We start from the raw sequence: 21,789 nt of genomic DNA on the forward strand, positions 1-21,789 counted from the left end.
AAGCCTTTCCTTTTAATATCCTAGTTACAGAAATCTAATTTAAGCACTCTTAAGCTTAAGATAAGGCAACAGACACTTAACAGATCATAAAAAGACAAAACTGCATTAATCTGCATGCACTCAAATGATGACAGCAAAATACTAGTCTCCAACCTGAGGCGGCTGGGGTATGGTGAGGCGATATTCTCCTTGTTTTTCTCGATTGAACACAACCTTCCAAAGGATCATATCAAGGAGGACATTCTGTGAGACATTGCAGTGAGTGGGAAGAATTAAAGAAACTAATGATCATTTGTTAGTGTGCACATTACAAATAAAACCTGAAATAGTGTGTTAGGCATAACTAAATCAGTGCCAGGCAAAATGGAGAGTTTACATTACTTGTCAGTACTTAAGTGATAAACATTTTCATTCTTAAAGTGCTCACATGGGATTTAAGAATATGAACATGTACTTTAGATCAACAGCAACAATGACCAAAACTGCATCCATCAATATTGATAAAAATCATAAATACACATTCTTAATGTGTTTCAATACTCCAAAAAACCTGTGAAGCACCACAGACATGAGTGCTTAAAGCTGCTTCCCCTCAAACCATCTTTAACATTATGGTGTACTTCATGCTGGAGCTATGCTTTGTTCATAGTTTGTTTTAAACAAGTGACATTCCCAGAAAAGCTTCAGCGGGGTGGCAAAGCTGAGCCATCAGCAGGAGGTCTGAAGGAATCCTGTAGGAGCCGTTCCAGATTTTGGAAAAGAAGGCAGAAGTTGAACAGTATGTTCAGTACATCTGGTTATTCTCATACGGCTGTGTGGGCGGACTCAAAAGCCCTCAACAAATCCGGCAACACAGGTGTGAACCTGTATCTTCCATGGCCTTGAGCCTACAGCTCTGCTCTTTGGACAGGTTCCATTTCTAACATCTAACCTCTGCTATTGAGAAAGGGGAGCTGACTAGCCAGACTTTTGTAACTGATTTTATAATGCTTATGATTTTATGATATACCAAACTTTTATATTGCTTTTATAAAGCATTTGCCAACAAATCTTCAGCTTGTTAGACATTCATTTCTTGCAGCCAGTCTGGTTTAAGTACGTCTATACCAGGCATCAGGGGTAAGGAGGAACATCTGCTAGGATCTGCCTTTGTTATGCAATATTTTCTATCATCTGGTAGAAAGAATATGCGTGCTTTGTTAACCTAGTCTGGCACCCACATGGAAGAAGCAGAAGCTTTACACAGTATTTCAGAAAACATGTTTGGGACAACCACAGTCAGAAACAATTCCTGTTGCAGAAGCAATGAAGAAACTACATGTGATTGTAGTGTGACACAAGTGCCAAACTGGCAAGTGTGACAAAAGAAGATAGATCCAATCCCTTACGTATCTCATCATGATGAGACAATTAAGAGGCAATTACTGAGGGATTATTCTCAGCAGAACAAACTCTAGGTGATATACACACAGAGTACCTTGCTAAAAGAAATAAGGAGATGCCACCAGCAGCTTTTCCTAGATACTCAGAATATGACCTGTGCTACTCAGTAACTGTGTAGTGAGCAGAAAATCCAGACAGGCACAGGAGGACAGAAAGGCAATGAGCTATACTGGAAGTGAAGGAATGAAATAGCCTGTGACTGGGCCTAATGAGTTGGCACCACATGAAAAAGCTTCAGGGAGTCTAAAGTAATACTGCTGGAGTTGGACAAATACAGTTCAAAAGGTGGAACAAAAGCAGGCTGAAGTTACAGAAGGTGAAGCGTGATCGTAAAACAAGGTTTGGGATTTGAGGATCACTAGACAATCCTTCTGTTGGACATCTGCTGTACAGGAAGACAACTCTCTATCTAAACAAAGCATTCAACTAACAGTGAAAGTGGAAGAAACAGATTTTTAAGTCAAAGTAGAACGTCCCAAACAATGTCAAGGAAACTAAATTTTATAGGTACTTATATTCCACTACTAAAGTATGGGCAACAAGATAAACAGGAAAGTCTGTTTAAAAGGAATGTGACAAATCATCCTACCAGTTTTGGTAATGACAGTTAATTGACTAAAGTGTTGAAAGATGCTAACTCAAACCTGCATAGGAAAAAGAGTGGGTGGGGGTTGAAATACTGGGTGAAAGCAAACACTCTACAGTAATTACATTGCGTAGCTTATGCTTAGTGGAAATTCAGAAGTTTACAGATTGATGTGGCAACCAACAATGCCCAAGGGTGGAACCTTATGAACATTTAAACCAGAGGAAAACCATCTGTCCTTGAGAGGCACGTGCTGATACATGGATTGACACACTGTACAGACTTTCTATGGGAGCCCTTACACTCCCAGAACAGAAACATGACCAGACTGTATAAGAGAAAGATCACCTGCAGAACAAAGTAATTTTTCAGCAGAAGGTAAGTTTATTTCTCTCAGTAACGTTTATCACTGGACTGAAAATTTTAACCACCACCTATTTACACTCCATGTATCAACACAAAGCTCAATTCCAAGGAATAATCCTAGTGCTTAAAAAAAGCTGATTTCCCAGAGACAGTAATAAAAACAGCAAAACTGACTAGAAAAAGTAAACAGGAAGAAAATATGTCTACCTAGGAGGTTTGTTTTATATTTATGAGAAGTCAAAAAAGTCACGATTCTGCAGCGTCAGAATAACTGTTTTGTTTCAGTAGCAAAGAGAGCAATATACATAAAATTTATCTTTTAATTAATAAAAGTAGGCAAAAAACCTATTAAGAGTTTAGTAGTACAAAAAAATGAAATAATTAAAGGGCATAAAAGAAAACATCACAAGCAGGGTTAGAGTAAATATAGGACAATGTAAGAAAGGCACAGGATCTTTAGGAGAGAATAAACTTCTTAACAACAAGGCAAAGGCCAAAAAATTAATATTACTGCCATGTTTTGGAAAAGACAAGTTATTGCCTATCATGTGAAAACACTGAAAAACATGTTCCAATACGCAGCAATGTAATAGCATATATTGCAAATTCTATTTGGAACATTTTGAACACAAAGCCTTGATAATTTTGATTAAAGTATCCATAAAAAACTTGGTTGATTTTATTTTTACTAAGTCACAAATAAAAGGGAAAAAACTAGTCAACTGGAAAGAGTATTAATGCTGTAGTAATCTTCAAAGGCCAAAACAGTATGATCCAAGCAAACATTATTCTGGTTACCTTGATAGCAATCCCTCACATACTAATGGAAATACTGACTAGAAGCTGCAGAAAATGTTATACACTAAAAACAGATAATTGTAGTGTGCAAGTGCCACATAACATTGAAAGGCTTTTTCATCTTGCAGAAAAAAAGAGTGACTAATGGCTGCAACCAAAACACAAATGTATTCAGGTTGGAAATAAGGCATCAATTTAACAGGGAGAAGAACTAACCACAGGAATAAATGACTGACTTCGAATCCAGACTCCTTCTGGAAGATGTGTCTGTCAAACTTCGATTCTTGGAAACAACATAGGGGTACCTGGATGAAAGGTAGGGCATGTTTCTGCCCACATTAACTCTGGAATTACAGCAGAAGAGGTCAATATCCAGAGTGATTGACTTTGGACAAGCTCAGGGCTGGAAAAAAAAGATCTGCATGAACATCTCTACTTCTGGACTTGGATCAGATTAGATGAACAAGTTATATACACCTGAATTATTCTGAACAATAAGCTATGTGTATGATCCAGCTGAATGAAGATGGGCTCCTCTAAGGATTTTATGTAGCTCTTTACTATGTTATGTTATTCTGAACTAATTAATGCAGCAAATAAATATGGAGAGTATTGTCTCATGAAACAGTTGAAATAATTTATAAGTCTTTCAACTTCCCCCCCTCTTCTTAATTAATAAAAAAGGCTTTAAAATTAGGCTTTTAAACATAGAAAACCTTGACACCTTAAATCTAGCCTACAAGGACATTTTTAGGAATACAGACTTAACAAGAAAACAGTGGCCACTTACACTGGCATGCTGTGAAGAGAGACCTTCTAAATAAAAGATAAACGTGTACCCTGAAAAAAACCAAACCACTTAACAGACAAATATTTTTTCCATTTGAATGTCTTACCTCCGTCAGCACGGATACAATTGCATTGAGAATAACAATGATGAGAATTCTTAGGCGCCACTCATATGGCACACACACGAGCTGTGAGAAAAAGTTGCCAGAGGTTAGGAACACAGCTATGAAATAAACACATATTCAAAACAGGTTCAGAGTTATAAATTCTGCCCCTCCCCTCTGAGATGCAAAGGTAAAGCTCTAAAGGGTTCAAGCTTGCCCAAAAAGCAGCCAATCAGTTATCCTAGGAAGTACAGATGCCTGCATATCCGCTGAATCTTACCTCAAGAAATGTGTCAATAGATTCAACAGGATGCAACATGATGAAGAATATGAAGACATAAAGAACTATCACAGATATAACAAATAGAACTGTAAAAGAAGAAAAATACATTTTAATTGGACCATCTCACAATCAGAATTTTAGACATTTTCTTCCATGTATCATGGGTTCGTTACTCCCTGGAAATAACCTCTTTTCTCCCTCTAAACCCCTTCCAGGCAGATTTTGGCAACACAAGTTGTGCTGATAGCCATAAAGACACAGAAGGCCAGACTCAATTTCTCACTGGCTCACTTGTGGAGCTGAAACGTATATAACACATATACTTCTACAAATAAAGCAACTAGTGACACAAATTTCTACATATAGTTTAATACCTCCCTATTTCTATCTGTGATTATCAGAGGATAATTGTGCTATGTTCTCCTAGCAACACTTTTACTGCTGAAGTGGCACAACAGAATTGCGAGCAAGCCATGGACAAACAAGTGCAGTCTCACTTGGAGTTTTACTTGGAACTGTACATAGTAAGAAAGGACTTACAATTCTTGTAGCATGGTTGTCTGAAGGGCTTTCCTTTAGAAAAGACAATTGCCACTATGAGGTACTGAAAACTGGATATAAAAAACAAAGTTGTGTTTTCATAATTTTTAATGTAATGTTCATCATGAAGAGTCTCATTCCCATGGTGTGCAGAGCTGGTGTTTGTGGCATCCAGTACATTACATGCACTACAACATAAAAAACATTTAGCACTGAGTTAAGGAGATAATGCAAACAAGTACTACTTATTAACACAAGTAATGACAGAACAAATTGCTACAGTAGTAAAAAAGGTTATTCTTGAAAAACTATTACAGGTAGTAAGAAATAACTCAAAACTGTGGCAAGGAAGTAGCAATTTTTGTGAATTCTGAGCTTCGAGTTCTTTTATGCTTCCGGCTTGTAAGTTCACTACATGAACTGTTTAGAAACTATCACTGTAGATACACTTTGAAGACAGGTAAGAAAATACTGCAATAAAAAAAAAAAGTTAAAACACCTCTTCATTTTCAGAAATATTAATTTGATTTACTGGAACTCTAACAGTTTTACTTTATAATATAGAAAAGTTAAAATAGGTCTGAACCATTAATTTCAAATTTTGATCCCAACTGTCTCCAACCTGAGGAGTCTTCAGACCCTGCAGTCTGGCTCTGACCCAGCTTTGCCTTTCAGCCATTGGGTAACTCCCATGTATCAGTATGCTTTTCACAAAAAATTCAGCAGACTAACAAGCTGCCATACAAAAGCTTTATTTACGAAGTCCCCAAAGGGGGTCAATAAAGAAGAGAGCAATTATTGCCTATAGCTTTCCAATCATTACTGTACACTTACTCAGATTCCGTTGTCCAAGGCTCATACCAGGACTGCTGTTTGACCCAAAAAAACCCAAAGGTTTGGAAAGCAAGGCAGATGATGATCTGAGACAAAACGGAACACAGAAGTGGACCTGAGATAAGACCTGATGGAGGCCTTCGCGCAACAAGCTCCTTCCAAGCAGGGTTCAGACTCACTGCAGTGAGAAAGAAAAACAAGTTACACATTACATCATATGGTTTTCAAGAGTTACCCTGTTCACATTCTGTGGAATTAGAATGGCTTGCTGATGACATCACTTTAAAAATTAGTCCAGAACTGCAAGTATTGAACTACCCTGAAAAGATTATACTGCACTAGAATAATGCCACAGTGCCTTCTACAGGCTGGTTACCCCCAGCAGCACAGGACAGCAGGGGACAATAATAGAAGCCATGAGACCCAAGGAATTTGTAGTGTCTGGCCAAATTCCCTTTGTCTGGCACAAGGACATACAGCCCATCTCCTCAGTTTTCATCTGCCATTGCTCCAAAGAAGCAGTTTCTATTAAACTTGAAAATGGAATTCTACTGTTAGTCAGTAAACTGAGTGCTAGGTTCATAGATGGAATCAAACACTTCACTAGGTAACAGGTTGCAAATATAACATTTTGTGGACACAAGTTCAACTAAAATGCAGAAATCAAAACATTTGAGAAAGATGATATTGGAACAACTCCCATTTTGATTCCAAAAACAGTTTCCTCACGTCAGTAGAGATTTATGAGTTTCTGTACTGTGAAGAACTACTTTTCTAAAATCATGCCCACAGCCTGCTTGCTTTTTGTATGAGAACATTTCACAAACTTCAGATGAATTTAACTCTGTATACAGTGGTTTGGTTTTTTTAATGCATATACTGTAGCAGACATAACATCTTAACCGTATGTCACAGTGTTTACTCCAAACAGCATGCAATTAAAGAAAATCTGACCAAGCAAAAACTACTTGAGAGGCCAGCAGCACTAATCCAGCACAATACTTACTAGTGAAGACAACCACCAAAATGATTGCCAAATCAATGAAGAGAAACTGGAAATCTCCCAAATTGCTCAGGATCTAGACAGAAATCACAACTGAAACATTGGTAATTTCTTCACACCAAGAAACATCTTACAGTAACACTCCTACGGCATTAATTCTTTAATTTCACTCTAAACAAGACAGCCTCCTGTCAAACTGGCTTTCTTTATCTGCAGGAGTCTTGAGTACTCTACAATTCACAAATCAATTCATGAAGTATCAAGGTATGAAACAATTTCAGTTTCAAGATGTGTAAGCCATCTGTAATTGAAATTTGTTTGTAATCAAACTTATATTAATGAATCTTACAAACAAATGAAATAATAGCTTAGGCCCACAGTTCTCTAAACACCATATGTAGTCATATGGTTGTCAAAGCTTCTGCCTCAAAGGTCCTTTAATACTTCGCATGTTTAACTTAATCAGAATACAAATTAAAATACAGAATTTCTAACACATGCCATATTACAAATCTGATCATATTAGCAGGAAATAATCCGCTTCACATTTTTCACCCTCCTAACTCAATACTTGCAAGTTGCTCTCTTTCAATCCTTACATAAAAGGAATGCATTGCCCTTTATTTAAAGTTAGGCTATTTTAAAATGCTGACCGTTTTTAAGTAATTGAAAACTGTGTTTTCGTTCAATTTATATGCTTATTTGGACTTCCCACTGTAGAGACTTTCTAGTCACAGGCATTAGTTATTGCCTTTTTAAAATAGGTGTGTTTTTCATACAGTTAATAAAAAAAAAAAAAAAAGGCAAAAAGTACTAACACTTCTATAGTCCAAAGACAGTTTTCAGAATGCAGGTGTACTCAAAGACTTGCAGCAATTTCTATTAAATATCTACCAATTTTCAAATCTCTGAATTACGTTGACACTGCTTAAGCACTTACAGAATACTTACAGAATATAGCAGAGTAACACTGATGTACTGAATAATGCTGTATAATGCCATGAACTTAAATACACAGAAGGAAGTTATTAAAGCAGCACGGCCTTCCCTGTCAAAACAAATGCAATCATGTAACTAGAAAGCTTTCTGTGCAAGCAGTTAAATCCTGCTTAGCAAAATGTTAGCTGCAATTAAACACATCAGCAAACCTTTTGAGGGACATTAGGCTGAAGACATACAGAGAAAAAGGGGTCAGAATGGTACACTTTCAAGTACATTGAAGTTGTGAGCATGGCTCCTGAACTGAGCCACCACCTTACTTTGTTGTTCTTTGGACTTTATGTGCTTTTCCAGCAGAGGTTTTAAAATGAAGGTCTGCTTGAAAAAGCATCTATGAAGCACTAGTTAACTACATGGATTGAATGAACAAGCAGTCAGCCACTGAGTTGCTGACTTCAGAAATTTTTCTGATTATGCATTACTTCAGTAGTTCCACGCAGACTTAACTAGATTCTCTCTGGCTGACCTTTATCCAAAATTATTACCTAGCTTCCAACTCCAGAAATTGGTCAAACCCTATTTAGAAAATTTGTTTTCTACTTTGTATGGTGCTGAGCAATTATATGACAGATTTTACTGTTTGCAATTACACACAGCCTTTATGGAAACTAGCATAATCACTAAGACATCAAATTAAATACTAACTGCGTAAAAGCTCACTCACGCTCTAAAAAATTAACTTTGCATGGACAAGAGGGTTTTTAACAAACTACTAAATCATGCTATGGCAAGCCTTTGCTCAGAGTACCTTCAGTAAAGAAACCAAACTACTAAAAATGTATAGCTTGTTCTTTAATTCAAACTGGCCTCCTACAGCATCAAGCATATACTAATATAGGGTATGCAAGAAGAGTTACACAGACGCATTTAAGTTGCATTACCTGATCAGCTTTGGCACGCAGGAAATACTAGGTGTCCTGGAAGTGAATGGTGATGCCACAGAAGCCTCAAGTTCAGACAAAGATATACCACCATGTGCCCTCTTTAGCGCCTGTCAGTTAACATTGAAACAGAGAACATTTTAAAACTTGCTTTCAGATGTAAAATTTAACTGAACAGTTCTGTATGGAAAATAAAAATATACTTACGCCACAGTCATTTGCTCCATCTCCACACATGCCCACATAGTAACTATAAAAACCAAACAGATGTCAGCATTCTGGACCATTCCCTATTCACAGTTCATTTAGCTTATTTCATTAAATACTTCTGTATTACTTGACTTATTCAGGGTTTGCACAATAACGAGTGATCGTTAATGCTGAAAGCAATTACTGCTGCCATTATACGTATAAGGAAGTAGACAGAGAAGTAACATGACTTAGCCGGGTCAATCAAACCAATAATGGTTATGAGTCCTCTATCATTCCAAGATGGTGTAAAGCATCTTTGCTCTAGACAGACTTTTGTAGTATTTTGTATAGTTGCAAGGCCTAACACCAACAGACAGTAGTATACTGACCATAAGTGAACTGAATGCATCCTGTTAATACTTCTTTAATACACAGAAAACATTTGATGATTTATTAAGCCAAGCAACCAGATTTATAAAATACATTAGTCAGTTTAGTTACTGGTAATTTATAACTTCATGAAAAGTCTGAAACTTTCACAACTAGCCAGCAGATGGTACTACTCTCATTCCTGCTCAGCTAATAGGCTGATTTGCCAGCTTAAGGAAGTTATATTAGCCCAGCCCTTTTCACCTGGCAAAATAGCTAGCATCATACATAATTTCTTCCTTCTATCACACCAAACACTGTCAACCCTCCCACCTTCTGTGCTTAAGCAAATACTTACTCTACATTTTGTAAAGCTTCCACCAACTGAGTTTTCTGATCAGGCGCCATGCGAGCAAACACAGTGCCATGTAACACAAGCTGGAAGACAGAAGATTTCTTAATGTTCACAGGGCAAAGTCTGTTCACCATTAAAAGTGTTCACTCAAGTAAAACGCTCACCTTGGGTACCAGGTCCTGAAAATGCTCCAAAATCACTGCAAATGACTTTCCATTCATTGCAAAATGGTATTTGGTCATCTGGAGATCCTCAAGGCTTTCATGGACCAATTTAACTGGAATATCCTGTCAAAAGTAGTTTAATACTCTAGCTGTAGTGTATTTACACACAGATGCCTTGTAATTTCAAGCTAATACTCACAGGGGTATTCCTAGAGATTCCCCAGCAGAAGAGGTTTCTGAGAATGTTACTTAAAAGAAAACCTCATACAATGAAAATACTTATTTATTAGTAAGAAAATGTGGTTTAATGTTTGAACTACAAGCAGCTAGAGCTGTCTAAATATAGTGAAATGTGAAAAAACCTGTCTCCTGCACAACTAAGATGTCAAATGTTATATCGCAGTTGAAAAACTAGCTTCCCCAGCTGTTTTACTGCTGTTTGGTATTTTAAGATCTGAAAGTTAACTAGTACATCAATTTTGATTTGACACTTCACAGCAGATTTGCTTTTTAACAGAATAAGACAAAAAGAAAGAAACCCAACAGTAAAACTAACTGCTTACACTCTAAGGGCATAATAATGCCCATATTACCTCTGAGTTTATGGCTGGTGATGAACTAGTGCATTTTGCGAGGGTATCTGCATAATGCCAGTTGATCCTGGCAGCCTGCCCATCCTTTGGAGGTAGTGCTTCAGCAATAATGACCTTATCCTGAGGTAGAATCATTCCACAGTCTCTGGCCACAGAGATCGCAGTTAACATGTTATCCCCTGTTAAACAATCGCATTTAAAAAGGTTTCAGTTAGAAAAGGATCAATAGCATATACTGATATTCCACATAAGAGAAAAGCTAAGAAAGCCAGTTTTAAACTAGAAGGAGGACTGCCTAATGTACCAGTGACAACCTTAGGGCAAACCAAGCCTACAGGCAAAATTCAAAGCCTAGCCTGTTAAACCCCTCCCCTGCACTAACATCACTAAAAACTTTGTATGCTTCGTTCAGCCATAAAGATCTCTTATTGACCAAGTCTTGGTACATATTGAAAATCAAGCAGAGAACGTGCAGCCATTTAAAATACCACTTTTAAAATTCTGTCACAGAACATGCAAACACTGAGTTGCATTGCTAGCCTATCCAAACATTATTCCAAAGTTGCATTTGGAATCACCAAATACCTGTGATTTAAAAAGCAAACACACATATTGCAAGGAAAACACTGAGCACACATACCTAGCTTATGGGGACATAAGTCATTCTTACAAAAATCCAACCTCCAAAGTGACTTCTCATAATTCAAAATGGTAGGAACCCTCAGGAGGTTATCCTGCTCAAAGCACGGTCAGCCATAAGATTAGACCAGGACTTTCAACCTAGGCTGATCTGGAAGACCTCTAAGGTTTTTCATCCTTCGATTCAGTATAAATTAACTTGTGCATGGAGCTAGGAAGAGGAAGCTATGAAGTAGAAACAATCCCTATACTAGTTTCTGATCTCTGAGTTACCAAAGCAAGTTTCACCCAAAAAGAAAGATCGGTGTCTGACTATTCTCACAACAGTTTCCAAACTTCCTTCTTGCTATAAATACAGTGTAATCTCAGCCTATTGACACTAAAATTTGACTTCATACACTATAATTAAGACCAGACCAAAGAGATGGATTTTTCTCTTTTGAGTATGAATGTTTATACGCTAACCTGTAACCATGACAGTGCGAATGTTGGCTTTATGCAAATCTTCAAGTACAGCAGGGGTTTCTTGCTTTAGCTTGTTTTGCATTATAATTAACCCCATAAAATCCATGTTGCTTTCAATAGCATCTCTGTAGAAAAGGAGGCAAGGAAGAGAACATTACAAGAATTACAATTATTAGATGTAGCTTAAAGAGCCTGATTTTCTGTTTATCAAAGAGAAATGTTTATTTTTAACCATGAAAAGTGAAGAATTTGCTTTACAAAAAGTGACCTGACAGATATCATCACTCACATTTATATTTATTTCCCTCGATGTAATTGAAAAACAGTATGAAAAACCTTGTTTCCTCAAGCACAATTTTTAGTTTGTTCCAGAAGTCTTTCTAAAATAAATTACATTCTCAAAAAGGTTATTGCTAGAAAAAGTGCTCTGAAGCTAACTGCATTCACAGCCAAAATTTAAGATTTCTTTAGAATGCACATCTATCTCTAATTTCCAAATTAGCTGAACCTTAACATACAAGCTACCAAATTATGTTACCAAGGCTAGTAAGATTAATAGACATTAGCTAATTAAGTGAAGCAACTAATTAACTTTGGTTAACATGAAAGTCAGCTATGTTTACAGGTCTTGGGTATTTTACTGCTACTGCAGATTTTCACACCTGAAATTGGAAAACCCATTTCTTTGCTTTGTACTACTTTGCAAAAAGTTTCATACACAGAACTGATGGAACAGAGTCAAAGCTGGCATCTTCATAGTGATACTACACTTCCAAACACTATGGAAAAGGTAGAATTATCCACAAAACCAGAACCAGTTAAAAAATAATTAACAGGAAATACTACTCTTTGAAGGAAGAAACCTTTCTACCTTCCAAATCTTTCTGATAAACTTTGCAATGAAAAAATGGACACGCTACCTATAGCAGATCGAGAAACTAAATCAAACATGCACAGGAGGGTTTCCACTACATGCCATCATCTTTAATAGACACAGATGATATAAGTATGTTCAGGTAACAAAGAAATCAGATGAGGTTTTCTGCCACGTTAGCACCATAAAAAATTAGTATTACAGTTCATTTCAAGCTTAAAGATGTTCCTCAGAATTCACATTATTGCAGAAAAACTTCCTCACCTTAAATTTCTATGTATTGTCCAGGGTACAAAAAGAATGCACAGAACTACATATGACAAGACAGAAGAAAGCTCAAGAGTGGCAATCAATTTAAACAAAAGTAAACATTACATAATTAATCCAAAGCACGCAGCTTTAAAAGCCTGTTACTCATTAAAAAAGTGAAGTCACTCTTACCTATTAATAGTCTGGACTTTGTGCCATGTAAGCTTAGACTCCAATTTTCTGTGAGCAAGAGCAATAACTCGGAAGCCCTGCTTAGTGTATTCTTCCAGGACACACTCAAAGTCAACAGGAACTTTAAAAAAGCCAAGTTTAGAGTCATTAAAATTATTCATATTACAGCTGAGTTACACAAGAAATTAAAATAGTTTGTTCCTTTACCTGTTTCCTGCTTACACAAGCTGGCAATCACTTCAGGAGCACCTTTCATATAAGCATCCATTCTCTTCTCCCCTAGAACTCTTGCTATTACACACATACGCTGCAAAACTGAAGAAAATGGAAACTGGCGCACAATTCCAATCTCATAACTGGTCTGTGTCAGAGGAGGGAAGGAAGAAAACAGTTACATCCCCATACATTCTAGAAAAAAGGTACATGCTTAATTGAAAAAAAAAAATACTTACCGAAAGCTCAAACAATTCCTAAAAAAAGAAAAAATACATTTACTGTAAATATTAAATTTTAAGGTTTTTTTCAGCTACAAACTATTTCAACATAAATCAGTAAATGAATCTACACAGCACTCTCAATATAAAGTTACATTGTATTTGCAATGGATTTCATAAAAGCTGAATATGAATATACTGCGTCTGTTTAGTATCCTTTACTTTAAATGAGACATAGTAGAACTTTAGAGCTTGATTTCTTGATTAGGATTTACAAGACTTTTACCTTTCACAGTCCAACCTGTGTCTGTTTAGCCTATGTAAATGATGAAAGTACTACGGTATTTCAGAATGAGGTCATGATTAAGTATATCCCCAAAAAAATCATGTAATAATTTTCAAGAATGTTCACGTCAACTACTGCACAGTAATTACTGTTATGCATGTACACTGAGTTCTGAACAAAAAAAGATGCTTCCATCTGCTATAGAATAAGACTCATACAGAGGAATCAACTTGCTATACCCTCCCACTACCTTGCTCTGTGATAATCTGAATATAGTCACATGCTTAAATTTCCCCCCTGAAGTATTAAAAAATACTTCAAAATACAGGTAGATGAAAACTTTAAATCTGCAAAGTACATTTTATTTTTAACTCAGCACTTAAAGCATACATCTCTAAGGTACAATGGTGGCAAAAATACTGTGCCCTGCAGTGACATTAACAAATGATTGTTTTAATTGAAACTGCAAGGTGAGCACACCTAACCACTTCATTAGCACAGTAAGAATTTGATAATGATACTAATATTAAAATGCGTAAGCTCAGAAAGCATCACAGCACTTTATAACCAGTAATAATGCTGACAATCAGTCCGCTCACCTTGAAAGTGGCATATACTGAACCACTACCTTCAACAACAGTACAAACATGTCTTCTCTATCTTTGCCATCAAAAACCACACAGTTTTGATCCTGTTTGAATTATATCAGCCAGAACCACAGGATATGGTAAAATGCATTTGTTTAACAGAATTGCTTTGAATTTTTATACCATTTCTTGATTTGTTGCTTGCTTGGATTCTGGGAAAAGTTGTTTTGAAGGTCGAACCACTGTTGGCATGATTCGATTATGAAGGGCTGTTTCCTCTTCGGTTGCTTCTTCTAAAATCTGCATTAAAAATAATCAACTAATTTATATATTCATTAACTTTGATTTTCCCATAATGTAATTTTCAGAAAAAAAAAAGGCTTGGAAGTCAGCCCAAGGTGCAATGATCTTTCTAAACAAGATTTCCTGAGAGAATTAAGTGTTTTAATTTAGCAGTTAAGATCCACTTAGCTATTTTACACGTTCATTATATGCATCAAAACTTTGCCACGCACATCAGGAAGCAGTAAATTAGCTCTTCAGATTCTCTCCGTTCTATGAATTGTTACACAGATATTAAAACTTCCTTTGACACACAAGCATTGTCAAAAGCCCGCTGTTTCAGTTACAGCTTGAAACAGCATATAATGGCTTATCTTGTATGTAACAGCATAGGAAATTTCAGACTACTGATCTTAAAAATGATGCTTCTCTTGAAACAAGCAGACACTTACCCATCCTATTGCTTCAAACATCTTCAAATCAAGCGGATCCCCAGAAAGTACCCCTTCAATTTTTGTAAGGGAATGACAAGTTGCCATGCAAGCAACAAACTCAGACTTCAGCAAGTTCTCACTGCAAGCCCTCTCTTCCGGCAAAAGGAAACTAAAACAATGAAGTAATAATATACTTAGCACTATAATTATTTATTATGAGCCAATTCAAAAGGTTTGTTTAGATTAACAGAAGAAAATTGACTGCACAAGTCTCTTCACTTCTATTTTTGCACACAGAAAACAGATTAAGGCTCTGGGCTGTAATCTTCAGAAACAGTCACAAATTCTGGCTCCTTCAAAAACTTTGTTAATTCACCATCCAGTTTGATTCCTCATACAGAGACGTGTTACCACTGTCATTAGCTAACCTAATTCATTTTAGCAGCCCAAAAACTCATCACTTAGGAGGACAGGATTAAGGAAACATGCTACATTTTAACTGCATCTTTTCTGCAGTATGAACCTAACAAGGTCTTAGAATTCAACAAATTAAATTCCACTTCAGCCTTCTAAGAGAGTTATACCTTTCATTACATCTAAACCATATTTTCAGTTGCATTCTTACAGCTCATTACAGAAATGCAAACACATATGAGCTCACATTGAATTTTCTGTTCTATTCTGCTGAAGCTGTTAAGGCACAACTACGTATCATATTTGCTATCAACTCTGAGCTTATCCTTACCGAGCATTTTCCACCCGTTGAATTCCCCAAAGATCCAAGCCATCCTCAGTAAGTGTGCCAGTCTGAAAAAAAAAAGGCAACAAGGGAAATGGCAAGAAAAAGCCTTCAGAAGTAAATTTTTACTTTACCTGAGGATAACTAACAGCTAATTAATAAAATTACCCCTGAACAATATATTTTATCTTGTTTTCACTTAAAAATCAATACTTCGGCACAGGAAATACAATATCTCCCTTGCTTTTTGCTAGTAACTAAGTTCCAATTCTGTTAAATAACTTAAAAAAAACATCCAAAGCAATCATGCCCCTCCTTGGAGACAGAGCAAATGAAACAGACCCTTAAAATTCAAATATGATAGCTCAACATATCTATATTCAGGGGTTGGAGGCAACAGAAAATAGGTACTAAATCGTTAGTACTACTTTCTTACATGCTAAAACAGTAACTGGAATATATTTACAAAGGAAAGAATAAATTTAGTGTGGATACTTAAGTTTTTAAATAAAAATCTAAGGAAGAAAATAAATTTTAGCTAAGAATTAGCTAAAAGCAAAGTATTCTGGCCACCAGCATTACTGTCTTCCACTCAAGTCTCTGTTAAGAAATAACAATAGAATATGCTAGTTTGGCTTTTCATTGAAATAAACGGAAGTGAGAAACAAGCCTTCAATTTTCCAGAAGCCTGTGTACTAAATAAAACTCTAAATAGACCCCAACTCTCACATTTCTGGGGTGCCAGTAGTAAGGTAGGACTTGGGAGTCTCAAGATAAGAAAGCAGCTCTGCATTATAACAGCTTTTTAGAACAGACTAAATCAAGTGAGTTAACAGGCGGTAAACACTGAATACCTGGAAGCTAATAGGACAACAATTATCTCACTTAGACTAAAGAATTTTCCTGTAGTTGCTAGTCTATACAAATTCCCACATATAACACAGTGCCTCTCCAGGTGGCAACATAAAGTTTCAAAATTCACCTAACCTTATCAAAACACACGAGATTCAGCTGGCCACAAATATTTATCCTTTGTGGGCTGATACAGAAAATGCCAATTTTTTTCAACCTTCTTTGTGCATAAACAATGCCAGCAGTCATGGCAGCAGGGAGCGCTGGAGGCACCGTGATAGTGATAATGTCAAGAGACTCTATGATGATGGTATGAGCTGGAACCTGCAATAAAGGTCAGAGTTAATGATCAAGAACTCACCACTTAAAGATTCACTATCCCACTGAAATGTTACATCAGTGTTACCAAAAGCAAATCCACACATTGCTTTCCCCAGTACAGCATGTTCTGGATTGCCCAGAAATCCAGCACAATCTTGATCCACCTTCAGCAACCCCATGATAATCCAGTCCTAAATTATCCACAACCCATAACTTCAAGTTTTCACTTCTTCCCCTGCAAATAACTTTCAATTACTTTAAAACAGTAATTGAATAATAGAAATTTTTGAGAAAAAAAATTAGTTATCAGTTACCAATTTCTTGGTAAGGATTTTTTTGCCTGCAGCATACTTTAGATGTGCTATATTCTATTTCTTCCAACTGGGTATCAGTCAGATGGTAATGTTACTTATAATAAAAATAAAAGTCTAGTAACTGGGTCAATAGAAATTGAGGTAAACTCAAATTTCACTGTAATATATCCAAATTCTGCTTCTCTGCCGAATTTTGTTCTTAGCTTGTCTCTTTCATTCCCATTATACAAAATAAAGCAAAGCAATTTTCATTTAAAATCAAATTGCTTATCATCTGAAGTATGTCAGAAATCATGATCAACCCTTTTCTAAAATAAGATGTTTCTGGAGCAGAAATTAAAACATACCTCATTTAAGATGCTATTGACAACCGTGTAAAGAAACCCAATGCCTGCCACCACCACCAGAGACAGGAGAAACAAATAGGCATCTCTGTAGAGTTTAAAATCAGTTGGCTTTGGATAGAGTATGGAACGAACAAGCTGTCCTTTAGCAGTACTAAAGCCTAGAAATAAAAAATAGTAAGTTATTAAAAGTATAAACAAGAGCAAAGCTATTCAAATATATTAAAAACCTCAATGAAACCCTTAAACTACTCATTTCATTAAGACTGTTTCTCAATATACAGTAACAGATGTTTTGCAATACTATAATTAAGGTGCTTCAAAATTGTACGTGCACATTATACTAAGTGCTTCTCTCCTATGGCAAGGACACGCAGCTGATGCAAATGAACCCCTCTTCTACAGCAGCAGTAAACCCTCAAATGGTTTGACCTGGAACAGTTTGTTGTACTGCATTTTGTCCCTCAGAGTGCAGAGCTAGTGGGTATATTTATTAGTTGTCTAATTAAGCCAGTCCTTGCAAAAAGAAAATAACTTATTCATAGAGTCCAACTGTAAGCACTTAAATGGAAAGTCTCTGTAAGTTTGACAGCCAGAAAGAAAGATTCAGAAACAACTGCAGTACACGGAGTCATCTTTTGGTGAAACCCATCTCTTGATCTCATTTTGTCACCCAAACTAGGACACTAGACTTCTAAGGGTCTTAGTCAGACCACCAATAGATACCCTGAGATCTGCCTTGAACCTTTGCCTCAACATGTGAAGTGTCCAATTTTGTATGCCCAAAACATTTTTTAGCTGCTAAGACTTCAAAGTCTGTTACTACAACCTCAGTATCAATGTTAGGTCTGCTGGCATTAGTGACAGCTGCTTGGCAGCTTCTCAGTCTGCAAGCCATCACAGCAAAGACTAAGCCCCCCACGCTGGTATCTGACATACAAGGTTCTATCAGAACGAAACAGCTATTGCATCAGTCTTGAAGAGGATGAGTTCATCCAAAGAGGAACAAGGTGTGAAGCCTCCAGGCTTTGAATGTGCTACTGCAGAATACAAACCATGGGCCTGTTCAGAGAAGTTCAGCATGTCAGTATATACTTGAGTATTTAGTCATGAATGCTTTGTAATTTGCAACAGCAGTCAAAAAGGAAAAAAAAAAAATTTTAATGGTTTTGCAGAATGTTCTGTAGCTGCATAGGCTAGAACACACTAGTGTAAAACAATAAATGAAAACCTCATGTGGTGTCTTAAGAACACACTGGACACACAGGTAACTTCAGTGAACATTTCTGTTCTCTAAAAAAATTACCAGCTTTCAATTCTTTACAATTACAGTAGGAGCCACAATGACATACACACTAACGTTCAGCAGCAAAAAAAATGAATATATTTAGTTAATCAGTATTTTATGCGTATTTCAGCTGAAACATCAAACATTTCATGTTAAAGGCTTAGCTCTGAAGAGTATTGTGAGTACAGTCCCAGCAGATCAATCATATCCTGATTCATGACAAGATGAAGACTACATGTCTTTGCACACAACCATATGGAGTTTTGCTCTCCTAGAATTATTTCAAGGACTAAATTTTCTAGTATCTTTAATTTTGTGGCATCCCCCTCCCTCAAATAAAGGGGTTTTTGCTTTTATCTCACTAGGTGAGAATTACTTTATTTCTTACTATCAGACATCTTAGGAGTGAGAAGCTACAAGTGCCGTGACATCTATCCAGTTCTCTGGAGTGGGAAATTCCCTACTTGCCCAAAAGCCATCCCTGTAAACCAGACAGAACAGAGAGGATTTTATATCCCTTTGTTCCTCTCTACAGTTTGTACTTGTCCATATGTAAAATCTGAACACAGTCCACAGAGCTAAATTCGTCCTGTTTACAACTTAGGAGCTAACTCTGACCTGTCATGAGCAAAGAGTAGATTAAAAAATTACTTCAGATGTCAGGGCAGTAAGACCCTGTGTTGGAAGCAATTACAATTTTCCCTGCAAGAGTTCCAAACCCTGGTTTCAGACTTCTAAAAACAAAAAAGCATTATCCTTCTTGCAGAGTAGAAGAAATAAAGTCTTCAGCAGTTCTTTTCTATTGCTGTTTTGGACCACCTATCTGTATATACATATCAGGCTGGGCACATAAAATTTCTTATTTAAGAAACAACAGAAGTTGAGATGGATATTATTAAAGGAGATGTGTGTTCAAGAGAAGGAAAATATTTCTTTGAAAAAAATACTAATAAAAGCCTCTAGAAAGACATTAATCAGAACATTTACTTCTAAAACAGACTAACAAAAGGTGAAGAGAAGACACCAGAGAAATAAGAGGTTTATTAGTATGAAGTTACTTGCTGGAAAACTTGCTTTAAGTAGTGTTCTAGTCAACGTAGTCAAATTTATTCTATCCAATTCTACTGCAGCTTGGATTATAGCTTACATTCATCTATTTGTGGTGGTTTTCTTAAGACCATCCTTATAAAGCAGAATCCTTCAACTACTTTAGTCTGTGCAATTGTTTTTAATAGAACATCTGTATTATCTAAAACCAAACTTTTAACATACTAGTATGAATAAGCACTTCCATAGAAAGGGCTAGATTGAAAACATTTTTTAAGCAAGTGTTATGCGCTTTGACAAAACTATGGACAAAGAAAAACATTTGACATTGCCAATGCCTCCACTAAAATAAGCCATTCCCCACTACCCACCCAATCCGATAGCATGACAAACCTTTTCAAAAAGGCATATGTAGTTCAACCAACAAACCATAAAAGACATCTAAAGGACCTGAAAATGCATTCAGGTAAGTTTTAAAATGATGATAAAGACTGATTCACTTTCTTGTTTGCCAGTTGATACTCTCCAGGCCATCATCTGGTTCTACTACTGTTGTAAGACATTTATCAAATTATTTGGGGCATACTCATTTATTCAAGCTTAGCAACATCCAACACAATACTCCAAAGTATCAGTTGACATACACCTACAAAAGTCAGTAGTATGTTAACAAGTGAATAACTTAACAATCAATACCTGTTCTCACTACTAGAGCTTTGACCAATTCTCCGGTATAAAAACGGGTTTGAATGACATTGGTTCCACAGAACAAAGTATGGCGTTTATGCACTTCTGGACTGTATATTTCATCTCCCATTGCTTTCGGATATTCTGAAGGATTTGGTAGATTTATCTTTGTGACAGGAACACTTTCACCTTAAAAGCGAAGAGAGTCTCTAAGCAAGATCAAATAAAAATAGACATTTTTCCTTCACAACTTCAAGTAGAACAACATAATCTCACTTCATCAGCACAGAAGCAGACTTATGGAAGAAGACATCTTCCTTTCAGCACGTTATAAGGCAGTCTCTCACCTATTAGCCTCAGCTCACCAGATTCCTTATCCAAATCCTATTTAATTCTATTTGTTATTCACCAATACAGATTTTATGCCTCTTGCTTCAAATCAGATAGGTGTAAAATACAGTTCATTGAAAGAAAACAGGACAAGCTTCCTTCTCCTGCTGTGAGGCATCACCCATCTTTACTCAGAAAAACTAGAAGCTGAAGAAAACTATTTTCAGCTCCTTTGGCAACTGAGTACACTCAAGCTAGGGCTGCAATCAATTTTTATCATTCACTAGCAGCAGCAGGAAGCTTAAGTATATTCAAAGAATTGAACATGATAAAACACACAATCGTTGAACTACCATTTTCTAAATGCTGCCAGTTTGGACAGATTATCCTAGGAATAACAAAAAGTCCATCCTATTCACTGAAGCTATCCTTCAAATACATCAGGTCTCTGATTTCAGAGTATACAGGCACCACTTGAGATAGTAATTTCTGTTCTTAAATACAGCAGCACATTCTACTCACTACCTTCATTCTTGGAAGCAGCTAAGAAGTTTGGGCAAAAATTTTTTGGAGAAACATACTGCAGAACTCAATCTGCACTGAGAACACCAAGTCAAGAGGCAGGAAGACAAACTATCAAGAAAACTTTTCAGCAAGAAACCATCACTCATTTTTAGAGTTGCCAAGCAGTACGAGGTAGCTGTTGCAGATAAGCAGAACACAAGTACATAAGTCCTTAGGAGCATGTGTAATCGCAAGAACATACACATTTCAAGCAAAATAAACATATCCACTTCTGCTAGAACATACCACAAGTTAAGCATGCACACAGGTGTAAACTAATACGCTTAGCCACACAAAACTGTGTCAAGTTTACTTTACCTGTTAACATACTTTCATTTACAATGCAAGTACCACTGAGAAGTACCGCATCACAGGGCATAATTGTCCCATTAGATGGAATCAACATGATATCTCCAGGCACAAGGTCGGTGGAAAGGATTTCTTCTATTTCTGAGTATTAAAACACAAACAAGTTTACCTGAAAATAGTCAACATCTACAAAACCTGACAGAGATCCTCTTGGCCAAGGTTCAGGTGGTGACAATTCAGATTATACTCCATT

At 36.5% G+C, this 21,789-nt stretch overlaps 1 protein-coding gene across 4 annotated transcripts in view; it reads right to left on the reverse strand.

Annotated features, from left to right (window-relative positions):
• The window catches only part of ATP13A3 (ATPase 13A3), a 62,293-nt gene that overhangs the window by 5,766 nt on the left and 34,738 nt on the right, over positions 1-21,789 (reverse strand). For 2 of the 4 annotated variants that reach the window (XM_074877476.1, XM_074877475.1), the window contains exons 11-33: positions 21,546-21,677; positions 20,343-20,522; positions 17,315-17,472; positions 16,468-16,656; positions 15,487-15,548; positions 14,760-14,910; positions 14,209-14,325; positions 13,171-13,188; positions 12,926-13,079; positions 12,719-12,839; positions 11,404-11,528; positions 10,300-10,478; positions 9,707-9,829; positions 9,546-9,625; positions 8,834-8,876; positions 8,627-8,736; positions 7,698-7,794; positions 6,750-6,822; positions 5,744-5,921; positions 4,910-5,097; positions 4,367-4,455; positions 4,090-4,170; positions 154-243 (exon numbers count right to left, since the gene is read on the reverse strand). In XM_074877476.1, the coding sequence (XP_074733577.1) occupies positions 154-243; positions 4,090-4,170; positions 4,367-4,455; positions 4,910-5,097; positions 5,744-5,921; positions 6,750-6,822; positions 7,698-7,794; positions 8,627-8,736; positions 8,834-8,876; positions 9,546-9,625; positions 9,707-9,829; positions 10,300-10,478; positions 11,404-11,528; positions 12,719-12,839; positions 12,926-13,079; positions 13,171-13,188; positions 14,209-14,325; positions 14,760-14,910; positions 15,487-15,548; positions 16,468-16,656; positions 17,315-17,472; positions 20,343-20,522; positions 21,546-21,677 (2,738 nt within the window). Of the gene's footprint in view, positions 1-153; positions 244-3,409; positions 3,597-4,089; positions 4,171-4,366; positions 4,456-4,909; positions 5,098-5,743; positions 5,922-6,749; positions 6,823-7,697; positions 7,795-8,626; positions 8,737-8,833; positions 8,877-9,545; positions 9,626-9,706; positions 9,830-10,299; positions 10,479-11,403; positions 11,529-12,718; positions 12,840-12,925; positions 13,080-13,170; positions 13,189-14,208; positions 14,326-14,759; positions 14,911-15,486; positions 15,549-16,467; positions 16,657-17,314; positions 17,473-20,342; positions 20,523-21,545; positions 21,678-21,789 lie in introns of all 4 variants that reach the window. The other 2 variants (XR_012629986.1, XM_074877477.1) reach the window with 2 other exon arrangements.

This window comes from Strix uralensis, chromosome 9 (assembly GCF_047716275.1).
Source record: "Strix uralensis isolate ZFMK-TIS-50842 chromosome 9, bStrUra1, whole genome shotgun sequence".
Taxonomy (NCBI): Eukaryota; Metazoa; Chordata; class Aves; order Strigiformes; family Strigidae; genus Strix; species Strix uralensis.